The sequence below is a fragment of the Camelus dromedarius genome, chromosome 19, assembly GCF_036321535.1.
Source record: "Camelus dromedarius isolate mCamDro1 chromosome 19, mCamDro1.pat, whole genome shotgun sequence".
Lineage (NCBI taxonomy): Eukaryota > Metazoa > Chordata > Mammalia > Artiodactyla > Camelidae > Camelus > Camelus dromedarius.
Window position 1 is genome coordinate 37631203 of NC_087454.1, and position 22073 is coordinate 37653275.

At 42.1% G+C, this 22073-nt stretch overlaps 1 protein-coding gene across 2 annotated transcripts in view; it reads left to right on the forward strand.

The window, feature by feature from the left end:
* Positions 1–4626: 4626 nt before the first annotated feature.
* PRIM2 (DNA primase subunit 2) overlaps positions 4627–22073 on the forward strand; it is a 213767-nt gene continuing 196320 nt past the window's right edge. For both annotated transcript variants that reach the window (XR_010376928.1, XM_010987784.3), the window contains exons 1-5: positions 4627–4722; positions 5416–5577; positions 7356–7459; positions 10131–10210; positions 11797–11917. Coding sequence is in view for 1 of the 2 variants with exons in the window: in XM_010987784.3 (XP_010986086.2) it covers positions 5424–5577; positions 7356–7459; positions 10131–10210; positions 11797–11917 (459 nt within the window). In the remaining variant the exon portion in view is untranslated. The remainder of the gene's footprint in view (positions 4723–5415; positions 5578–7355; positions 7460–10130; positions 10211–11796; positions 11918–22073) is intronic.

A 22073-nucleotide genomic window follows, 5' to 3' on the forward strand; every position in this document is an offset into this window, starting at 1 on the left:
GAATATAAGGTTTACAAGGGCAGGGATTTTGGCTGTTTCATCACTTTTGTACCCCAGGCACAGAAGACCTTGTCTGGCACTTAGCAGGCGTTTGATTACTATTCCTGGAACAAGTTACATGATGTTGATATATAGAAGGGCGCCCCTCCCTCTCTGTACTTCCCTTTAAGATACGCTTTATCTCTAGATCCCTTGCTTCTTGATGTTAGACTAATAGAAGCAATTTGAAAGAAAGGGAAAAGAACAAAGTTTCAGGTTTCTCCCCAGAGGTGGGTAGTGAAATAGAAAAGGGTGGGAGGATCAGGGTGGACAGAGTTGGACTGACACACAGTTTAGCCCTGGCAGCCAAGACGCATATAAATCACAGGCTCCAAGCCCAAAACCAGCATCTGGGTAAGAGTGCTTTAGCTTTTATGGGCTGGCTATTCTGCTGGAAATGCCTCCTGTTCCCGTTTTTCACAGGTGGTGGGCAGAGCTGGCAGGACCTATAGTTTATAGTGTCCTCACTGGGTGAGGAAACTTACCACGCCTTTGGGTTTTAAGGTGACACACCCTGCAAGCGTGGCAACGACCATCTCGGCTGTGAGTGTGACCCACGACAAGCCAGGACTCCTGGAGCTGGAGTCGTCTAAGGGTGAAAGCTCTGTGGGGCAGTCTGCTGGCGGCTGGGTAGCACCGGGGGCAGGCCTGGAATTGAGCAGTGATGATTCATGGAAATTCCCTCAGAGAAGGTACTCTGGGCTTTATTCCAGGCCAAACTGGGGAGCCAAGTCATTCTGGAAGGAATGTGTACAACGTTTTCAGATGAGGACTTGAAGTTTTATAGGCTGGAATCACATTTGATTCAAACCATCTGTTGACCATCAAGCTGAACCCATCACTTTTTTCCCTCCATCTCTTACATCAGCTCAGGATAATAAATATTTGCTGAGGGCCCATGGAGTGCCACCAGGCACCAGGGTCATAAAGGTGAATGACACAGTGCTCCTCGTTTTTGAGACGGTTTTGGTCTTGTGGAAGTAAAAGCTATATGTTTATATGTGTTTCCTCTCCCTGATTGTAAGGTTGGGGGTCTGCAATTTATATATAATTTATATCACAGTTGCCCAGAGCTGGTCAGTCCATTTTTGTTGATGAAATAAACATATGGAGGGCTTCCAGTGATTTATCAAGTATGGCTATCAAGTTGTACAGCATTGTTGTTCATTCTTGGTACTGTGGTACGTAGATTTCGTATTGCAGTCACCTCTAGATACAGAAAGCCTTCTTCGCTGAGAGGCAGTGGCTAAAGCTGTGACATGAGAAAACAATAAAGATGCTAAAATAGCTGAAACAGACACAGGCTATTTCGTACCCCAAGAATTAAAGTAGATGATGAAAAGGCAGTTCTTGATGTGACGTGCTTAGTAAGCTCTCGGTAATGTCAAACATGAGCATATTTTTCCAATTCTCTCTGAGATGGTCAAAAAATTACATTCATGGCCTCATCTTTTAATTTGGAAGATACCATGGCAGGCACTTTAGGGAATCAGAAAAACAGAAAAAAGAGCTTAGAATTTGGTAGTGTTTCTTAACCAGCCATACATGCATTCACAAGCCTTTTGAAAGAGTGAACAAAGTTGGTGGGTGGGTGCATTTTTCTGAGGAGTGCATTCATCAGATCACCCTGTGGCTTTTGTTTCCCAAAGATGAAGACCCTCTGTCATAAGTGGGGTGTAGCTAGAGAAAGAATTATGGAGTATGGAAGTATTGAGGGTTTAAACCAGGAGCAACTCGGGTGGTATAAGCAAAGGCCCAATAGGATGGAAGAAGGTAGCAATGACGACCGACTGACCGACCGACCACGGTATTGAAGGACAGGCAGGATTCCAACAGGAGGGAGGTGGCAGGGCTCTGGAAGTGGGGAGGTCACCAGAAAGACAGACATAGCGTGGGGAGTGCAAGGCCTTCTTTGGGGAAGAGCTGGTGGTTCAATGCATAAGCTAGGGGGTGGGGAATCCATAGGCAATAAAGTCATCAAATCTTGGGGCCATGCTGTGGGAAGCTTTCAAGTGTTTGCTGAATGATTAAAATAGAACTTTAAAAATATTGTCAGATGGTTCACTGTCAGTGTCTTAGTTGCCACGAATGTAAACATTTTAATGTTTCCAACAGAATGTTTTAAATTATCCAAAGAAGTGTTTAATATCAATAATTACAAAGAGGCATTGACATTTATATTTAAAGAGGACCAGTTTAAGTGGGGGAGGGTATAGGTCAAGAGGTACAGTGCATGCTTAGCACGCAGGAGGTCCTAGGTTCAATCCCTAGTACCTCCTCTAAATAAATAAATAAATAAATAATAAATAAACCTAATTACCTCTCCCTAAAAGTTGAAAAAAAAAATAAAAAGGTAAAAAGAGGACCAGTGTAAGACCAGACTGAAGATACAGCCAAGAAAAGTAGAAACAAGAATAGTGCAGACATTTTAGGTGTATCTTGCACCTAAAATTTGATCAGGATGAGTAACACACGCGTAGGTTGTATAAAGGGGGTAGGAAAGGGACTGGTGCACATCTGGAGGGGAGGAGTTGCAGGGAGCAGCCTACTTGCAGAGTCAGAGGCACTGCAGAAAACTGTGTGCTCTTTTTACAAATTGGGATCATATGGCATACATAGTTTTATGTATTCTGCTGTTAGCTTTGCAGCATCCTGAATTTTTTCCCAGGTCAATATTCTTCAAAAACATGTATTTTGAAAGTCTGTGTAACGTCCCATGATATGAATATATCTTCATTTATTGACTCTTTTTCCTTGGTTTTCACTCTTATAATAGTGCAATGATGTTCCTTGAAATCAACAAGATTTTGAACAAATAAAAATTTTTGCGTCTACTTCTGGACAGATTCACGTAAGTGAAATTATCTGGTCAAACTGTATAAATTCTTTTAGGATTCATAATACATACGTCTATAGTGTACTCCAGAATTGTAGCACGGCAATCAATTCCTACGTCAGCCCATCATCCTGTGCTTTGCTCAATACTGAGTGTTTTCATTGTAAAATCTTTGCCAATTTTGTAGGGGAAATTTTCTTTGCTGCCAATATTTTTTCACACTTTATCATCCGTATTTTGTCTATGAGTTATCTGTTGTTCCTTTTCCATTTGTGTCTTATGATTTTTTTTCCAATTTAGTTTATGTAAGTTCTTTGCAGCTTGATGGTATTAGCCTTTTGAGACAATATTACGGTCAACCTTTCCCCCATTTTGATGACTGCAATTTTTTTTGGTTTTTTTTAGATGCACAACTTAATATTTTATAGTCAAATCTTTAGATACTTTCTCTGTAATTTATTATATTTAGATTACTTCCCTAGCCAGAGATCAGATATTCATATAACTGTTCTTATGGTCTGTGCTCCAGGATTTTTCAGGCAGTTCTCATGCTTTCTGGTGTCTTCTGCCCAGGTGATGTTAATTATCTGTCTGATACAAAGAAGGAATTAAGGTGAGGCACTGACGTCATATTAGTGGCATTGGTATAGTGCAGTGGTTAGTAGTGTGGTGTTTGGAGTCAATCTCCCAGACTTTGAACCTGGCCCCACCACTTAATATGGGATCTTTGAAGTCACTTACTTTCCCTGCTGTACAGTTTCCTTATCTGTAAAATAGGTTAATAACAGAACTTTTCTCAACTGGTTTCGGGAATAAAATGATGTGTAAGTCACTTAGAACAAGTCCTGGTGCAAGGTCAGCGCCAGCCAGTTTGGTCCATGCTAGGTAGGTGCTCTGAATCTTGGTTGTTTCAGTACAGTATGCATGTCTAAAATTTGGAACACTGCAACGCGCTCTTCACCGTCAGTCTTCACTAGAGCGGCCCATGGCCACTTTCGTAAGCCAGACGCGCCTCCTGGAGGCTACAAGTGAAGTTTACTCCTAGTTCTGGAAAACCCTCCAGACCAGTCCGCAGCCCCAGATCCACTTTCCCCCAGCGCTTTCCACCTGCAGGACTGTACTGCCCAGAGCCTGATCTACTTTCTGCAGACTGGGAGCGATTTCTGTGTGCACGTATGCGTGCATTCACGCATTCATTTTAGTTCCCTGCAGATACTCTGCGGGGCGTCCACCGCGCACGGGGCGTTGCTGGACACAGACTCTGTCCTCATCCAAGAGAAACAGACAACGCATCGTACGCAGATGGGCAGAATAGCCAAGACCTAGCTCCGGGTTGCTCATCTGTAAGATGAGGGCAATACGACCTACCCTACAGGGAGAGCCCCTGGCATAGAGCCGGGCGCAGTAACAGGGCCGGGGGACACCCGCTCTCCGCCCACCGCCCGACCCGGCGACCCGATGGGTCTCTGTCAGCGCCCGACCACTTCCCGTCGGGCCGCTCCGGCGCGCGGGGACGCTCGCCGCCAGCTTCCCAGTACCCAGCTGTCAACCGTCCAAAGCAGGCGACTGCACGCACGGAAGCGCAGCTAGAAACGCACACTCGTAGGAGACTCCCTAAACCTGGCGCAGTGATGAAACCCCTTGCGGCGACCAGAAACCCTCCCTTTTTACAGGACTCGCATGAGACCGGAAGCGGAAGCAGCTGGAGCACAAAGCCCGCCCTCCGAGGCCTCGCCCACCGCGGGCGCTGCTTCCGCTTCCGGCCCCGTACGAACTCTCCCGCCAAGCGGGAAAGGGGCAGTCTTCGTGTGTGTTTGTGTGTGTTTCCTCGTTCAGTGCGGGTGCAGGTACGGAAACTCCCGCGGGTTTGCGACGCACAGTAATGCCGGCTTTAAGGCTTGCGAGTCCTGTAAAAAGGGAGGGCAGTCTGGGGCGACGGGCGCAGTACCCAGTATTGGTCCAGTATCGGTTGCTTGTCCGGGCAGAGACGCCGGCGCCGGTGGGCTGACAGACGGCCCCGCCGGGAAGGGTCGTCACCGGGAACCTGGATGCCCCTCGGAAGAGTTCCCGGAGGCGGGGCTTGGAAGGCAGTTGTCCGCTTCCCAGGTTCTCAAAGTAGAAAGCGAGTCAGTGGACCCGGTCCGCTAAGTCTCCTGTCTAGCCGGAACCTACCGCGGTTTCGTCCGAACTCAGGATTGCAACCTTTTGGACATCTCATCGTTGCTCTTGGGACTGCGGAGACCTAGGGGGGTTGGCACCTGACATTGATGTTGCTGGAAGTTAGGACCCCTACCTGCGTCTCCCCCAGCTCGCACCTCTCCCCACCCCCGTCACGCAGTTGTTAACAGGTGTATTGTTCCAAATCAGGAAAGTACAGAAGGCATCACTCTGGGTTACTGCTGTTAACATTTTGTGCATGCTCTTCAAACTCAGTTTTTTTTTTCCTGTGGATGTGGAGTAATTTTTTGCATTTTTTGTCTGTTTTTTGTTTTTAACTCAACTTTCCATCATTTTAACCATTTGATGTGCTTCCTTCCAAGGTAATAAGATGGAGTTTTCAGGAGTAAAGCGGAGGAAACCGAGGCTGGTAGATAACCAGAAGAACGCTTGCTACCCACATAGCCTTCAGTTTTACTTGCAGCCCCCTTCTGAAAACATATCTTTGATAGAGTTTGAAAACTTGGCTATCGATAGAGTTAAATGTGAGTGATTTGAATTTGAATTTATCTGTTTTCGAGAGCCTCACTTCGTACTTTGTGGGGATGAATTAGAATAACTTATTTCCTTAATTTAACAAATACATATTCAGAGTTTTCTATTGAGATTTGGTATTCATTCATTTATTCAATGTACAGTGCCTATTTATTGAATGCCACTGTATTCTAGGTGGCAGGAATTTTGAGATGAGTAATATAATTCTTATTTCTGTTGAAGCTGTATTCTAGTACATGGAGACAGATGTCCAAAATAATAATTTAGTATTTTGAGTGCTCTAGTAGAGGCAAATAATAATGCCGTAGAGGTGGGGGTGGTTGACCTAGTCTGACTGAGACTTCTCAAGAGAAGTTGAAATGGACCTTGAAGGATGAGTAGAAATTTCTCAAAAGAGAGGAAGTGATGGGTTTTTCCAACTCTAGATAATGGCCTGTGCTAAGACTTGGAGGCATGAGAGAGACTGTCATTTTTGAGGGGACAGTGACAAGTTCAGGATAGATGGAGAAGTATGGCTAACTGAGGGCATTTTGTGCCATGCTAATGGTGTAATATGGGGGTGTGAGAAGGGTGTGGCAGTTGTACTGTGGGCCTTTTTTTGTGTGTTGGTGGAAGAAAGAAAGAAGTTAGGTGTGACCTGAAACTGCGGAGTTCATGTTCCGGGATATCCTGGTGGGAAAATCAGAAGGAGAGGTGAGATACTGCTCATCGTTCTTAGAGGAGCAGAGTGAGAACTTTTAGTACAGAGAGCCAGGCTCAGTAGCTGTTTGCTGAATGAAAGAGGGAAGGCAAAGGAGAAAGGGTTTGGGGAAGCTTAGCAGTGTCAGATGCTTCACAGAGGTTATGATGATGATTGAAAAGCGCCCCCTTGGGTCTGACACTTAAGAGGCGAGATGAAGGGGCCTGAACTAAGGCAGTGGCAGTGGCAGCAATAGGAAGGGAGAGATTTAAGGGTTACTGAGAAGGGGTAATGGATGGAATTTGATGACCGCTTGGGTGTAAGGAGGGAGGGGGTAAATGGGGGTGGCTGCAGGTCCTGTGTGGTGATCTGGTGGCTAGAAACTGCTGGCAGAGTTGGGGATGGCAGGAAGAGGAGGAGACTTAGTTTGATTTGAGTACCGTAATAAGGAGGTACCTGTGGGTTTATGTTCTAGATTCATTTTAGAAGCTTTTCATTCTTGAATTTTAAAAGTACCTCTCTTTATGTTGATGGGAGAAGAATTCACCTGAGGAAGGGCTGACAAGGGCGCCAGGAGCCTTTGGAGAGTGTGTTGCGTGTAGTCAAGATGGCTCATTTGGGTGATGGGAGGGCCCTGTGGCTTCCCTGTTGCGACTTCTCTGCTTCTCCAGGAAAGGAAGGGCTGCCTTTTTTGGATGAGTCTGTGCTTAGTCAGTGAGGCAGACGGCCTCACATACAGCTCCATGCCAGGGTGCCGGTGTGGGCACACTTCCGCATCCCTGGGCGGTGGTGTTCAGCAGAGCAGTGATGATCCCCCCATCCCTCTCTCCCTTCTGGTTGAGACCCTGATGTGAGGTTATGCTGTGGGATGCGGGTACTTTCTGCACGTGGATGGAAATTATCCTCTTATAAACATATAATGTATATAATATGATTGCAGAAAATAGAACTTCCATATATCATCTTTTGAGACAAGTAATTACGGAATTGCTATCCATAGATTTTATTTGTCTTGGATTTAGTTTTTTAAAATTATCTTGCATCTATACTTTTTTTTTTTCTTTTGTCTGTTCTTGACATTTTTCCCAGTGCTGAAGTCAGTGGAGAACCTGGGCGTGAGCCATATGAAGGGAACCGAGCAGTACCAGAGCAAGCTGGAAGCAGAGCTTCGGAAGCTCAAGTTTTCCTACAGAGTGAGTAAGAGGGAAAGAGATGTCCCTCCGGGTTGTGCGTATTCATGTACTGGGTATCGGTTGTGGGAAAAGCCTTGTATTCAGCACAGGACTTAAAAAAAGACTGTGCCTGAAAGCACCCGCACTCTGCGAGGGGTGATTAACATGCCGTCAGATGTCTGCAGTGTGGCAGGGTTTCTCCACCTCGGACCGCCGACACTTGGAGCCTGATAACTCCATGGTGTGTTTAGGGTGCTTCTACCCAGTCCGTGTCCCCAGACATCGCCAGCTGTGCCCTGTGCAGTACAGGGTGGTCAGTACTAGGTGTGTGCTCCAGCAACGCCAAGAGCACAGAGAGCCAGCTCAGACTCGGGAGGTTTGGGAGGGCCTCCCAGAGGAAGTGGGGCTGGAACCAAATCTTGGTGAATGTGATTAGATTTTTATTTTGGGAGGATGGCTGTTTATAGCAGATTGACAGGGTCATGTCTGGCAGGGAAAACCAGTTAGGAGCTTGGAAGTGATGAGAGTGAATTGAATGGAGGGAAGAGGAGTGATTGAGAGATAGTAGGAAGTTAGAATTGAAAGATCTGAGTGCCTGATTGCAGGGAGGAGGGAGACAGAAGAGTTCCGAAGACACCGGGGTTTCTGGTGAGGACAGCTAGCAAGATGGCGATGATGCCTACAGGAGGGGAAGCAAGTCACATCAGAAGGGAGATGCTGAGTTTAGTTGTAGACGTGACTTCAAGGTGCTTGAGGAGCTGTCTAGAGGACAGCTAGGTATGCACAGGTCTGGCCTTGGGGACATCTGGAGTTGGCGTGTGGATTCAGGAGGAAGGATGGAATCAGCAGGAGTAGGGGAGAGCACCCTCGGAGATATTTGAGCGAGAAGAGAAGGCGATGGTGGACAGGCTGTGAGGAGTACCAATATCCAGTGGGGTGGGACTGGGGGAGTCGAGGAAGGTGATTGAGGGACACTGCCTGAGAGGTGGGAGCTCAGCCAGGATGGTAGTGTCCGGGCAGCCAAGGAGGCCTGGAGCTTCGAGGATAACGGTAATGATGTAAGTAATGATACCGTAGGGAGAGCAGCAGCAAACATTCGTGTGATTACCACGGCCCGCAGTTCGTTGCAAGTGCACTGCACGCAGTAGCCCGTGTAATCCGGACAGCAGTCTTAGGAGGGGTCGGTGCTGCCGTCATGCCTGTTTCATAGGCGAGGCCACTGCATTGTCGCTAAGCTAGGTAGCCTGCCCAAGCTCATAAGGTGGTAAGAGGTGGAGCCAAGATTTGAATCTGGTCATCTTGTCTTCAAGGCGGTGCTCTTAATCACACAATTTCGGAAGCTTGAGGTAGATCCTGTAAGACGAATTGTATAGAATCCATTGGATTTATCAACTGGGTGGAACCTTGTGGGTAGAGACAGAGCCAGGGCAGGGTGTCTGGAGGAGAGCGGTGGGCGTGGAATGCATCCTCTTCTAACAGGTTCAGCTGAAAAGATGGGTGAGGGAGGGGAGGAGACAGGTCTGAATATGGAAAAATTTGAGAGAAAGAGAAGATAACACACACACACACACACACACACACACACACACACACACACACACACGACAGCAGTACTTGAACATGTGTGTCAGCTGAGCAGAAAGATCTAGAAGAGAAAGCGGAGGGGAGCTTAAAGATTCTTGGAGGGATTTGATAAATCACGGTCCTTACCAGGCAAGAGCAGACGGGTGCAGGCTTTAGGTGTGGAGACTGGCTTTCTGTGGGAGGAGGGAGGGAGATATGTCCACGGAGGTGGGAGGGAAGGCAGTACAACCTGTGGCTGCAGAAGCTTCGAGCTGAGCGGGTCGGCCTGGTGGCCTTTATTTTCTGTAAGGAAAGTCCTGTGATGAGAGAGGGGGGAGGGCGGTGTGGCAGAGAGCGTGGTGGGCCAACTAGCGAAGATTGAAACTGCTCTTCTGAGAAGTGGGGAAAGAGATGGTCACGTGTCAGATCCCAGCTGTGCGGCTCCGCACACTGTGACCCTGGGCAAAATGATGTGACTTCCTTGTGCCTCAGTTTCCTCGCCTTTAAAGTAGGGATATAGTGGTGCCCACCTCATAGGGCTTTTAAAGGATTACATGGGCTAATGGATTAAAGATGCTTGTAACAGGGCCTGGTACCTCAGGAGTGCTCAGGGCATGTTTGCTCTCACGGTGTTGACCTTGAATGAGGACTCCTTGGTGTTGGTAAAGGTCCAGGGGAGGTCAGAGGCTGTGAATTTTTAATCCTCCACATTCGTTTAATTGTGGGTTTTCCCCAGATGTTCTCAGCGTTTTGGGAACAGGACTGCAGACGGTAGCTGTGGACTTATTTAGAATCTAGGTTTTGCCAAATGGTTGAAATGAAAGCAGTTGAGGGTTTGGTGTTGAAGTGGGGGAGGTGAGTACCTGGGTGTAGGCTGGATGGGAAGGAAAGGTAAGAGAGGGGGAGCTGATAGGAAGGAAATAGTGGGGTCCAGTCCCAGGAGGTTTGTCGTTGAGTTCTCAGCTTCGCCTGATGGCTGAACCTCAGTGAAGTGATGTTTATCCTGGGAAGCAAATTAGGAAATCTGTGTCACTGAAACTTACTCTGCCATTGGTCACCGCTGACTCGGTGTTTCTTTACTCCTCTTACCATTCTCATGCATTTATTTTGTCCGTGTGCCCGTTTTTAGGAAAACATGGAAGATGAGTATGAACCGCGAAGAAGAGATCACATTTCTCACTTTATTTTGCGCCTAGCTTATTGCCAGTCGTGAGTACACATTTGTCACTCTCTCGGTCAAATCTGGTTATCTTGGGTTATAAACTGTACAGGATGGCTGACCTGTAGTTAACTGAACATAGGAAGTCTCGGAATAACATCAGAAACCAGTGGTTCATGGACTGAGCTCTGTTGCAGTGAATTTTTTGAAACAACTTGTTAACTAAAAAAATATCAAAAGCATTTCTTATTGCAGAATTTTGCCTGTTGAAACACGATTTTTTTTTTTAATAATGTGGAGTTAAAAAATGTTAAACTTTATTTTATCATCCAGATTCTATTTTTATTTACTGGGAATTTTTTTGATGGGAAGGGTAGTAATTAGGTTTTTATTTATTTAATGGAGGGACCAGGGATTGAACTGGGAGCTCGTGCATGCTAGGAACACACTGTACCACTGAGCCGGACCCTCTCCCCCAAACACTAAATTTTTAACTTTATGGGAAAGACTTCATTTGGGATTTAAAATTGGAGGGGATTTCATTAGGAAGAAGGACTTCTGATATTTTTTTTTTCTGAGAAAAAGAGTGGTACTATTTTTGAGAAATAGTGTATCAAACACATAATTGAATCTGTACAGGCTTTTAGAAGTTGAGATGTGTGGACTAGTGACATGAGTCAGGGCTTCTCCTTTAGTAGCGGTTTCTTGTCGGTCAACAGTGCCACCCAGAGGAAGAAGGAGTTAGTAGCTTTTGTTTTTTCAAACTCTTTTTTTCTGCATTAATTTTGACTAATTTACATGCTTATTTTTCTGTTTCTTTTTCTGTTCCTTTTGTTAATAGGTTTATCAAATGGGAATCTTGAATTGTTTGCTATCCCAATTTAATAACTGAGAAACTATTAATCAGCTTTGGTCCTAGAGTTTTCCTTTGTAAAAAAAAGCATATGCACTTTATGCAATTTGTGTAGTAACTGAATTGCTGACAATGTGTTTTATTTGGGGAGAGAACACTAAATCATATTTTATATTCGGTAGCATAATTGTTTTATAACAGCAGTAATAATGCCCATTGTGTATCTGTCTCAAATTAATATATTGTATGTTGTCTTTTAAACGATTGAGGTATACTAGAGCATTATAAAATTACAGAAATTATAACTAGAAAGCTGTATGCAAAGTTTACTTTGCAAAGTTGACCTGATCATAATCCATTCAGAGATAAATTTCCTTTAAAAACTTTGATGTTTATTTGGCATTGGTGGCACCATCTTAGACAGAAGGAATACCCTGTTTTCTAATGCAAATGACTACTTTGCAGTTACACCAAACGCAGTGCAGTCTTTTCTCTTAGGTTATTTGATAATAATGTGGCTAGGCTTGAAGTACTCTGTATTTAATTCTTCTAACTTTTATGTTTATATCACCTTTCTCCCCCATATTCTGCTCATCCCTGGGAGATTGTGGCACATGATGTGTATCCACGCTATTTATCATGATAGAGGGTTGTGTGCTTGTAACTTCTGTCTGTTGGCTTCTTGCTCATGTTTGAATATTGCTCTATAGAAATTTCAGGGAACTTTTAAAATAATCATTGGACCTTTCATTTATGCTTGTAATTTTCTTATCCCCATTTCAGTGAAGATCTTAGGCGCTGGTTCATTCAACAAGAAATGGATCTCCTTCGATTTCGATTCAGTATTTTACCCAAGGACAAAGTTCAGAGTTTCTTAAAGGATAGCCATTTGCAGTTTGAGGCTGTAAGTATATTTTTAGAGCCATTTCCAATTGTTATCACTGTTCGTCCCTCCCTGCTGCCTTACGTGCTGGTATTAGTGTGTGGAGTTTGTTCTCTTTACATTTTTTCCTAAGTACCAGCTTGGAAAAAATAGCTGTTGGCCTTGCACAGCAATGAACCTTTCCTTTTCCATGACCAGAAAGGGGCTCCTTAGTACCAACGCTTCACACTGAGTTGCTTTATTAAATATGTGATTTATGAAAGCTCAAAACAGTTTAATTTATAAAAGTTCACCTTTAACCCAAATCTTCCAGGCCCAAAATTGAAAGCTAATAATGTTCTAAAGAAAACAGAGAAGTGGTAGTAGTTATTTGGAAGTCAGTTGTCAATAAAATCCCTGAATAGTTTTAAGATACAGTTTTGTAGGCAAATCTGAATGAGTTATGTATAGTAATTATATAAAAAAGAAGAAATGTCTGGCACATATTTAGCAGGGATAATTATTGTGGGTGGAGATATAATTTATGTCTTTCAGGTGGATCTGTGCCGCAGCGGGAAGATAGAAAATTCTATTTTGGAAAACTTAGAGCAGTCATGTGGTCGTAGGACTGGTTGAGACTATTTTGGTGTTAGAATGGGTGACCTGAGGTCAAACAAAGTAAAAAAAGTAGAAGCTGGAGTAGGTGAAAGACATTGTCCTGTTTGAGAAGTGGATGTGCCTGCTGGAGCGAGAGTCGGTGTGTCTTACTGAGTCGGGGGAAGGAGTTTGCGGGAGGGAAGTAAATAAACCCTGGGTAGACATTTAGTGTCTATCCTGTGCTAGGAAGGGGCTCTCCACACTTTCTCTTAAGTTCTGAGCGCCCTTTGAGGTTTCTGAATAACGTAGACCTGGGCAATAGGAAAGTGCCAGTCTCGGAACCTGCTCACCCAAACCCCGTGCTTTTTCCTCTTTGCTCTTAACTCTGGTCCTTAGTGAAGTGCATCATTGCTAGTACCAGGTGGTTAATTTGCCCTTTCGTATTGAAAATAGTTGATTTATTTTTTGCTGTTGTTGAAATTATGGTATTAGGTCATACAGAAAAAGTGTTTTTTGAAGATTTACTCTTTGTTCTAGAGTGTGTGAGTATGTCAAGTAGAAATTAAAAAAAATTTTTTTTAATTGAAGTATAGTCAGTTTACAATGTTGTCTCCATTTCCGGTGTACAGCACAATGCTCAGTCATACATGAACACATATATTCGTTTTCATGTTCTTTTTCACTGTGAGCTACTACAAGATACTGAATATAGTTCCCTGTGCTATACGGTATAAACTTATTTATCTTTTATATATACCAGTCAGTATCTGCAAACTCGACCATCTAGTTTCTTAAGGTAGAAATCTAAGTTACTGATTTGAGATATTTTTCCTTTTTTTTAACAAGTAGTATAGTTGATGTACAATGTTATGTTGGTTTCAGGAGTACTGTATAATGAGTTGACGTTTGTGTACATTATGAAATGATCACCGCAATGTCCCATAACCATCTGACCCATACAAAATTATTACCATATTATTGACTATGTTCCTTATTCACATCTGCATGACTTATTTGTTATAAACTGGGTATCTGTAGCTCTTAATCCCCTTTACCTATTTCACACACCTCCTGCCCTCTCCCTTTTGGCAAACACCTGTTCTCTGTGTCGGTGAGTCTGTTTTCATTTTGTTTGTTACTTTTCTTTTTTTAGATTTTATGTATAAATGAGATCACACCATGTTAGTTTTTCTCTGTTTCATTTATTTCACTTAGCATAATACCCTCTATATCCCTCTGTGTTGTTGCAAATGGCAAGATTTCATTTTTTAAATGACTGAGTAATATTCGATTGTGTGTATATATACACACATATATATACACTTACAATATATATAACGCTTACATACCACATCTTTATTCATTCATCTATCAGTGGACACTTATGTTACTTCCATGTCTTGGTTAAGGTAAATAATGCTGCGATAAACATTGGAATGCATATATCTTTTCAAATTAGTTTTTGCTTTCTTCTGGTAAATACCTGGAAGTGAAATTTCTGGATGATGGAAGTTCTGTTTCTAATTTATTGGGGAACCTTTGTACTGTTTTCCATAGTGGCTGCACCAACTTCCAATCCTATCAGCGGTGCACAATGGCTCCCTTTTCTGCACATCCTCACCAGCACTTGTTATTTGCTGTCTTTTTAGTGGTAGCTATTCTGACAAGTGTGAGGTGATACCTCACTATGGTTTTGATTTGCATTTCCCTGATGAGTGGTGATGCTGAACATCTTTTCATGTGCTTGTTGACCACTGTATGTCTTCTTTGGGAAAATGTCTATTCAGGATCTTTGTTCATTTTTTAATATGGTGGTTTGTTTTTTTGATATTGAGTTGTATGAGTTCTTTGTATACTTTGGATATTACCCCTCATCAGATATGTTGTTAGTAAATGTCTTCTCCCATTTAGTAAGCTACCTTTTTGTTTTCTTGAGTTTCTTTTGCTGTGCAAAAGCTTTTAAATTTCATGTCACATTTGTTAATTTTTGCTTTTGTTTCCCTTGCCTGAGGAGACATACACAAACACTATTGCTAAGACCAGTGTCAAAGAATCTACTGCCTGTGTTTTCTTCTCAGAGTTTTGTGGATTCAAGTCTTACATTTAAGTCTTTAATCCATTTTGAGTTGATTTTTGTGCATGGTGTGAGAGGGTGGTCCAGTTTGATTCTTTTACGTGTAGCTGTCCAGTTTTCCCAACACTGTTTAGTTAAGAGGCTGTCTTTTCCCCATTATACATTTTTAATTTCTTTGTTTTAGATTAACTGACCACATAAGTGTGAGTTTATTTCTGGGCTTTCTGTTCTGTTCCATCGATCTATGTATCTACTTTTGTACCAGTGTCAGACTGTTTTGATTACTGTAGGTTTATAGTATAGCTTGAAATCAGCTTTGTTCTTTTTTCTTAAGATTGTTTTAGCTATTTCAGGTCTTCAGTGTTTCCATACAAACTTTAGAATTATTTGTTTTAGTGCTGTGAAAAATGCTGTTGGTATTTTGATAGAGAATGCACTGACTGTAGATTGCCTTGGGTACTGTAGTCATTTTAGCGACATTTTTCCCATCTGTGAGCATGGTATATCTTTCCATCTGTTTGTGCCGTCTTCACTTTCTTTCATCAATGTCTTACAGTTTTCCAAGTACAGGTCTTTTACCTCCTTGGTTAGATTTACTCCTTGGTATTTTATTCTTCTGGATGCAGTTGTAAATGAGATGGTTTTCTTCATTTTTGCCATTTTAATTATGATCTGTCTTGGTGTGGACCTGTTTGGGTTCATCTTGTTTACAATTCTGTGCTTCCTGGAACTGAACATCTGTTTTTTTTCTTTAGTTAAGGACATTTTCAGCTATTATTTCTTCGAGTATGTGTTCTGCTCTTGAGTGGAGTTAACTTTGGTACACAGTTCAAGGTTGGAAATTTCTCCTCAGGATTTTGAACGTATTACTGTATTACCTTTTAGCTTCCAGAGTTGCTCTTGAAAAGACTGATCCCTGATTCTGCGTGTCTCACTTTGTGTAGTTTGGCCCTCCCACCTCCCACTCTGGTTTGTGAAATTTCCTAATGATGTCTGAATGGTTTTTCATTCTTTGGGATGGGAACTTGGTGGGCCCTTTTAATCTGAAGACTTCGGTTCTTCTGTTTAGAAAAGTTTTTTTTTTTTTTTTATTGAGTTGATAATTTCCTCCTTTTTGTTTTTTATTACTCTTTCTTTATAATTTCTTGCTTGTTAGAATTCGGACCTCCTGGGTTTGTCCGATTCTTTTTTTTTTTCCCTGACATTTAATCTTTGTCTTTTGTTTTACTTTCTCGGAAAGTTCTTCAACTGTTTCATAAATTTCTTTTTTTCTCTGCTCTCCTATCATTAATTTCTTTTTATTTGCTTGTTTATTAATTTTTAATTTTATCTTTTATTTTTACGCAATTTTTAAAGATTACTTTCCATTTACAATTAATATAAAATATTGGCTATATTCCCTGTGTTGTACAGTACATCCTTGAGCTTGTCTTACACCCAGTAATTTGTGCCTCCCACTCCCCCACGCCTGTATTTTCTCCCTCTGCCCCAGCCCCACTGATAACCACTAGTTTGTTCTCTTTCATTCTCTATATCCGTGAGTCTGCTGCTGCTTTGTTATAGTCTCTGGTTAGTTGTATTTTTTAGATTCCACATACAATATTTGTCTCTCTCTGTCTGACTTATTTCACTTAGCATAATGCCCTCCAAGTCCATCCATGTTGCTGCAAATGGCAAAATCTCATTCTTTTTTATGAATGAGTAGTATTCTATCGCGCATATATTACCACACCTTTATCCAGTCATCTGTTGATGAACGCTCAGGTTGCTTCCGTATCTTGGCAATTGTAAATAATGCTGCTATGAACATCAAGTGCATGTATCTTTTCAAATTAGTGTTTTTGTATTGTTTAGGTATATACCTAGGAGTGGAATTGCTGGATCATGTGGTAGTTCTATTTTCAGTTTTTTTGAGAAACTTCCATTCTGCTTTCCATAGCGGCTGCAGCAATTTGCATCTCCACCAACAGGGAACAAGGGTTTCCTTTCTTCCACATCGTCACCAACGTTTGTTATTTGTGTTGTTTCTGATGTCCTGTCTTTAATTTCTAACAGACCTTTCTGGTTCCCCTTTTTACAGCTTCTGTTTTTGTTTCATGAATACATCTTCTCTTTTCTGTTAAAGTTTGCTGATTGTGTTCCTCTGCTTCCTTAGTTGTCTGTTCCCCTCTCATTCCTTTGTTTAGTTCATCAGTTGTGGATGGTCTTTCATGTTGAATGTTTTCCTCGAGTGTTTAATGGTCCTTGACTGTTTGTTTTTGTTTCAGATTGAGCTATTAAAAAGTAGATTGGAAGATTGAGGTTTATGTGCACATGCAGATGCATGAGATACTTATTTACTTGATCTGTTTTTAAAAAAAAAATTGGTTGTTGGATGACCCTTGCAAATTGAGTATTTCAGAGGAAGCCTCCAATCTTCTTTCAGAGTGATTTTTGTCTAAATGCTGGTCTTATATCTGAGAGCCAGGAGCCCACTGTTACTATGGTGACTTGATTTTTTTTCCTTACTTGACTTATATCTTTGATCTTTTATATACAGTGCTTCTAATTCATGATTTTCTCCTGCTCTCTGCAGTCATATCAGCTTTCTTCTTTTCAGTGTCCTTTTCTCTAGTGATTGAGTTATAGGTTCCTCTTTTTTTCTAAATCATTTAATGCACTTTGATCTACTTTCCAGAAACATGTTGACCTTTCTCTTCCACCACTTTGTTTGTCCTTTGTGGTTTATATCTTTTTTTATACCGTTATTGTCATTTAAATTTTGTTGTGGGGGTAAAGGAAATAAATACAAATGTTTGGCTTGACATTTTTACCAGGAGCCTCAGTGATCTCCACAATTACAGTTTTAAATTTAGGGGACAAAGTTAGACTTCTAAATGTGTTTTATTAATACTGGTTAGTGGTCCAGGCTGTGGTGTTGTGTCGTTGAGTTTGATTTTCCCCTCCAGCACGTATCCGTGTTGGGAAAACCCTCCTCTACGGGTCTCTTCTGTCCCTGCACGTCTTGCTGGGTATTTCAAGAGTGCAGGGTCGTGAGGACTCTTTCCCTGGACCATGCTGGTTCTTTGGTTGATTCCTGTCATGTGGGTAATAAAGTTCCTTTTTTCTAATGCAGGGGTCTGTGTCTTCTGCTAGCATCCATTAAACAGTAAGAGGCTAACTTACTGGCTTATAAGTAGCACAAAATTCAGTTCAGACGACAGCCAGCTGTGTGATTTTTTGAATCTGTACTGCAGTTTAAAATGGGGCTAATCCCAGGCCCTACTTGACAGATTTTGTGAGGTTTCAGTGAGACAGAGTATACAGAGTGCTTAGTACTGTGCCTGGCATGTGTGTTCTCCAGTGGTATTAGGATACAGAGCAGCAAATGCCTGTATGTTGGAGACATCTGGGGTTAATTAGGTGGATGTGTTTTGCTCCAAATTAAAAAAAATCTGTTTTGGGTCTTTTTATTTTAGGAAACAGGAATTTATGGGAAATATATGAATACTTCTAACAAGTGTGCTGGAGTCATGTTTGGTTTTTACTACTACTCTGGTTGCTTCTAGTCTGTTTACTGTAATTATTACTTTATCTGTTTATTTGCTTCCTGTTTCATTCTCCAGGTCATTTGAGGTACATCATGATAAAGATACACATTAAAATGTAGACTATGGATAAAATTGGACGATTGACTGAAGGGAATGTTAATATCCACATTTGTCCATCATGGCAGCGAGGGGTTGATACAGTTTCTAAGATGAACAGTAAGTTTGGCTTCTTGTGTGACTGGTTTTTCTAGTTCAGTGATTCTCAGTGGGCAGATAAGATACAATCCTCCAGGGGCATTTATCAGAACCTGGGATAGAGGTGTGTAGAGTGTGAAAAACGTTACGATATGCCTTTTCTTTTTTAAATAAACACTGTAGATAAAACTTGATCAGGTGTTTGTAGCTGTTGGGGATTCATGGCAGACAGAGTGAGAGAGCATTGGAGGAGGCCTGGCAGAAAAGTCATTCCTGTGACAGACTGTAGTTGCTTTCCTGGCGGAGACCTGTCCCCACCTTCTGGTTCTCTCACAGGGCACCTGATCCTGGCAGGTACGACACTGAGTGCAGGTGCTATTGACGTCGTGCCCCCTGATCCCTGAAGTCCTTCCAGTTTCCAGCCTTTTGCAATTTAGGGACACGCACATTTCCTTCCCTTTGGTTAGACTATTTGGTTTGCATTTGAAAACTATTGTGTTAAAACAGGTTTAGTGATGCTTTTTAGACTCAGGACAAAGCAAGGGTTAGGGAGAGGTTACTAGCATGTGTCTCATAAGCTGGTGCTGAATGCAGGCCAGGCCCTGCTGCCGGAGTCGAGGCAGAAGGAAGCAGCAGGAGCGGAGGGCCGAGGCCATCCTGGTTTCACGTTGCAGCAGCTGGATTGCTGGCCCACGCGTTTTAGAGTCGGCCTGGCTTCGAGGGCCAGTGTGCTGTGTTTGTGTGCGTTTCCCCATCTTCGGCTTCATTAAAGCTGCAGTGACTTTACTTTGATTTACTTCCGTAAAATAAATGTAGTTTTACATTAGGAGGAGATGCAGTGTTAGAACTAAATTGCATGATGTTTGCTTTGATGGAGAAATACGTACGGAAAAAGAGCTAATTAATTCCTTTGTATAGTTTTTTGTTTTACATTTTACTTTTGTTCGGTTTGCCAAAGTTGTTGTAATTTTATCGGATAAAAATTTGGAGAAGGTGAAAATGGGGCCAGTTACCCAATGTGGGACTCCTGTGTTCTGTTCCTGGCTCCGGCCATCCTTTGGTACTTTGGCTTTTTTCGTCTATTTTTGGGTTTCTAGTGGATGGTAGATTCTGAATCTTCACGACATACAACAGAAAGCCTAACATGAAGTATTCGAAAAGGAAAAACTGTTGTTTTTCATTCTTGGGTGTAGGTGTAAAAAACTTGGATTTTTAAATCTGAAATTTCTAGGAAGGATTAGAAATGGGAAGATGTTGCTGTCTATGGGGACCGTTTTGGACCTCTGATTGCTGCATCGATTGACTTAACTTTGTGTCCCTTTAAAGGTGAGCAGATGAGGTTAGGCGGATTCTGTTAGTGCTTCCTGAGTGGACCGGGGGGGAAGGTCAGCTCTGATGGCGGACAGGCCCCCGCGCAAAGGGTCTCTGTGCCGTTGCAGTGCAAAGTCCGACAGCAGCTCCTAATTGACCTTGATGTTTTTTGAAAACCTTGGACAGTCAGATACTTTTTATTTGATTTGAAACACATGGATCTGTCTCACGACAGGCTGCTTTTCATGAGAGGAGTACTGAATGGCAGCGAAGGTGAGCACCCAGCCGATCACCTCTGTGTCACAGGTGAAGACCCCACTGCACATGAAATAGAACACATGCTGTTCAGTGTCCAGATATGTTCAGGAAGTGGGGGTTTTTGAGGAAAGCAGGTGTGGTTGGTAGCCTTACTGCCTGGCTCACTGAAAACAAGTACGTGTAACTTTGAATGGCTTGTTTTTATTTATTTTAAAATAGTTTTCCTGAACCTGACGTTTAAAACTGGTTTCTTATCCCTTGTAGTTTGAAATCTGAATTTCTTCTCAATTATTTTATGTCACTGTTGACTATAAATTCTTTTTGCTGGACATGAATTGGAGTTTAATATTTCACTGGTTATTGAAACTGTCAGTTACGTGAATTTATTAGGCACTTTGGGACGCTTTTTTCCAGTTAACATTGGAACGTTGATTTTACACTGGCTTCGTGGTTCTATGTGTGTAGAGTTTTAAAACAGTTTTTGATGTTTCCTTGTGGATCATTATTTCTTAGATATTTGCAAGTTGGCCTCGAGGTGGCCACGGTTTTCTGATCATTTTGGCCCTTGGCTGTGGTTTCCATTGTTGGTTGACCCCGTTTGGGTTCTTGTCATTGTTGGTTGACGCCGTTTGGGTTCTTGTAGCTCTTTCAGAATGTGCGTGCACCATGCAGTTAGCTTCATTTCTATTACTTAAAATATGAAAATGCCATTTGTCTGATGTACATGACTGCCTTTATACCTTGCCCTCTGTGATATGTTTACATGTTATTATAAGACCATTAATAAGTTGTAAAGTGATTTTAATGTGGTGCCTGCAAAATGAAGACATGTGTACCTTTAATCTCTCCTTTTGACACAGGGTCCATTTTAGCCAATAGGGAGGCCGTCTGATGACATAGCTGAGGCAGGACACACAGGCGGAAGAAGGGAACACACTGGGGAGCACGTGCGTGGCAGTCTGGAAGCCTTCGCAGGGTTCCTGACGAGGCATTGCCTGGGACAGGAGTGGAAAGGGGCCTGGCGGAGGGCGGAGCGGGCCGTTAGCCACACTCTCAGCACTCATCGGGAGTTCCAGACCTGAAAGGAACCGAGGGAAAGGATGCATAATCAGACGAAGGGTCACGTTTATCTTCGGAGTGGGGAAGCAAATTGCTTTATGGTCCAAAAGCATGGAGTAGGCACACTGGAGTCGAATTGTCTAAGGGTTCCAAGCACAGTGTTCTCTCTGAGAGCTGACTAAATGTTTGAGTTAATTTTTAGAGAAAATAGTAGTCAGTTCAAAAGATTTGCCTCTGTTCTGTTTCATGAGCACTGGGTAATCTTTAAGATCTGTACAGTAGTGTGGACTGCTTATCCTTTCTCGGGGTTAAATAGTAGATGTTTTATGTATGTATATACATATACATGTTATGTATGAAATGAGCTTTTTCTATAAACTGAATTTGATGGATTCTGCTGGTTAGCAGATTTCACTTTGTTCTGTATTCTATGTAGGAAAATTTGTGATTTAGACAGAGCTCTTTGTATTCCTGTTACAACTGGACCTTTAACTTCTCTCCCGATGATTTAAACAAAGGCATTAAAACAGGGCTTCCTCTCCATAGACAGACTCCACAAATATGATACCTTTATTCTCACAATGTTTTTTGACATCAAATAATTACGGAAGTCAGCCTTGTATTATTTTATATGTTTGCTGGGTAGCTATAGTATAGTATATGAGGAAAAGTTTCACTGAATTTCCTAGTTAATTGAGGCCTGACCACTTATGCACATAGTTGTGAAAAATACACCATGGCAGATGGTGTATTTTTAGTGGCAATATTTTAGAAGTTCACAGAATTTAGATTTTCCTTACCAAGCTACAAAACTAGATTCTGCACATTATAAGATAGTTTAAACCTAAAGATGCTCTGACTGGCTGTGAAACTTCAGGCTGAATTGACTTTGAAGGCTAAAATTAACATAGGCAAAAAATTTTTAAAATAACTTGCTAAAGTCATCTTTTAAAAGATTTTCCTGCAGCTTTTGAACACAGAATCCCTTGTATTCTCATGGTTGATGACTCCATGTCTATAATTTTGCCTGTGAAAAATGTATGACTGTAAATTAGCTGGAGTTGCCCACATATAGAGCTATACCCTGATTGTGTTATACTGTTATGTATATAGGATATATGTTACTATTTAGATCCTAAGAGAATGAAATTAATTTTACTAAATGCCATCTTTA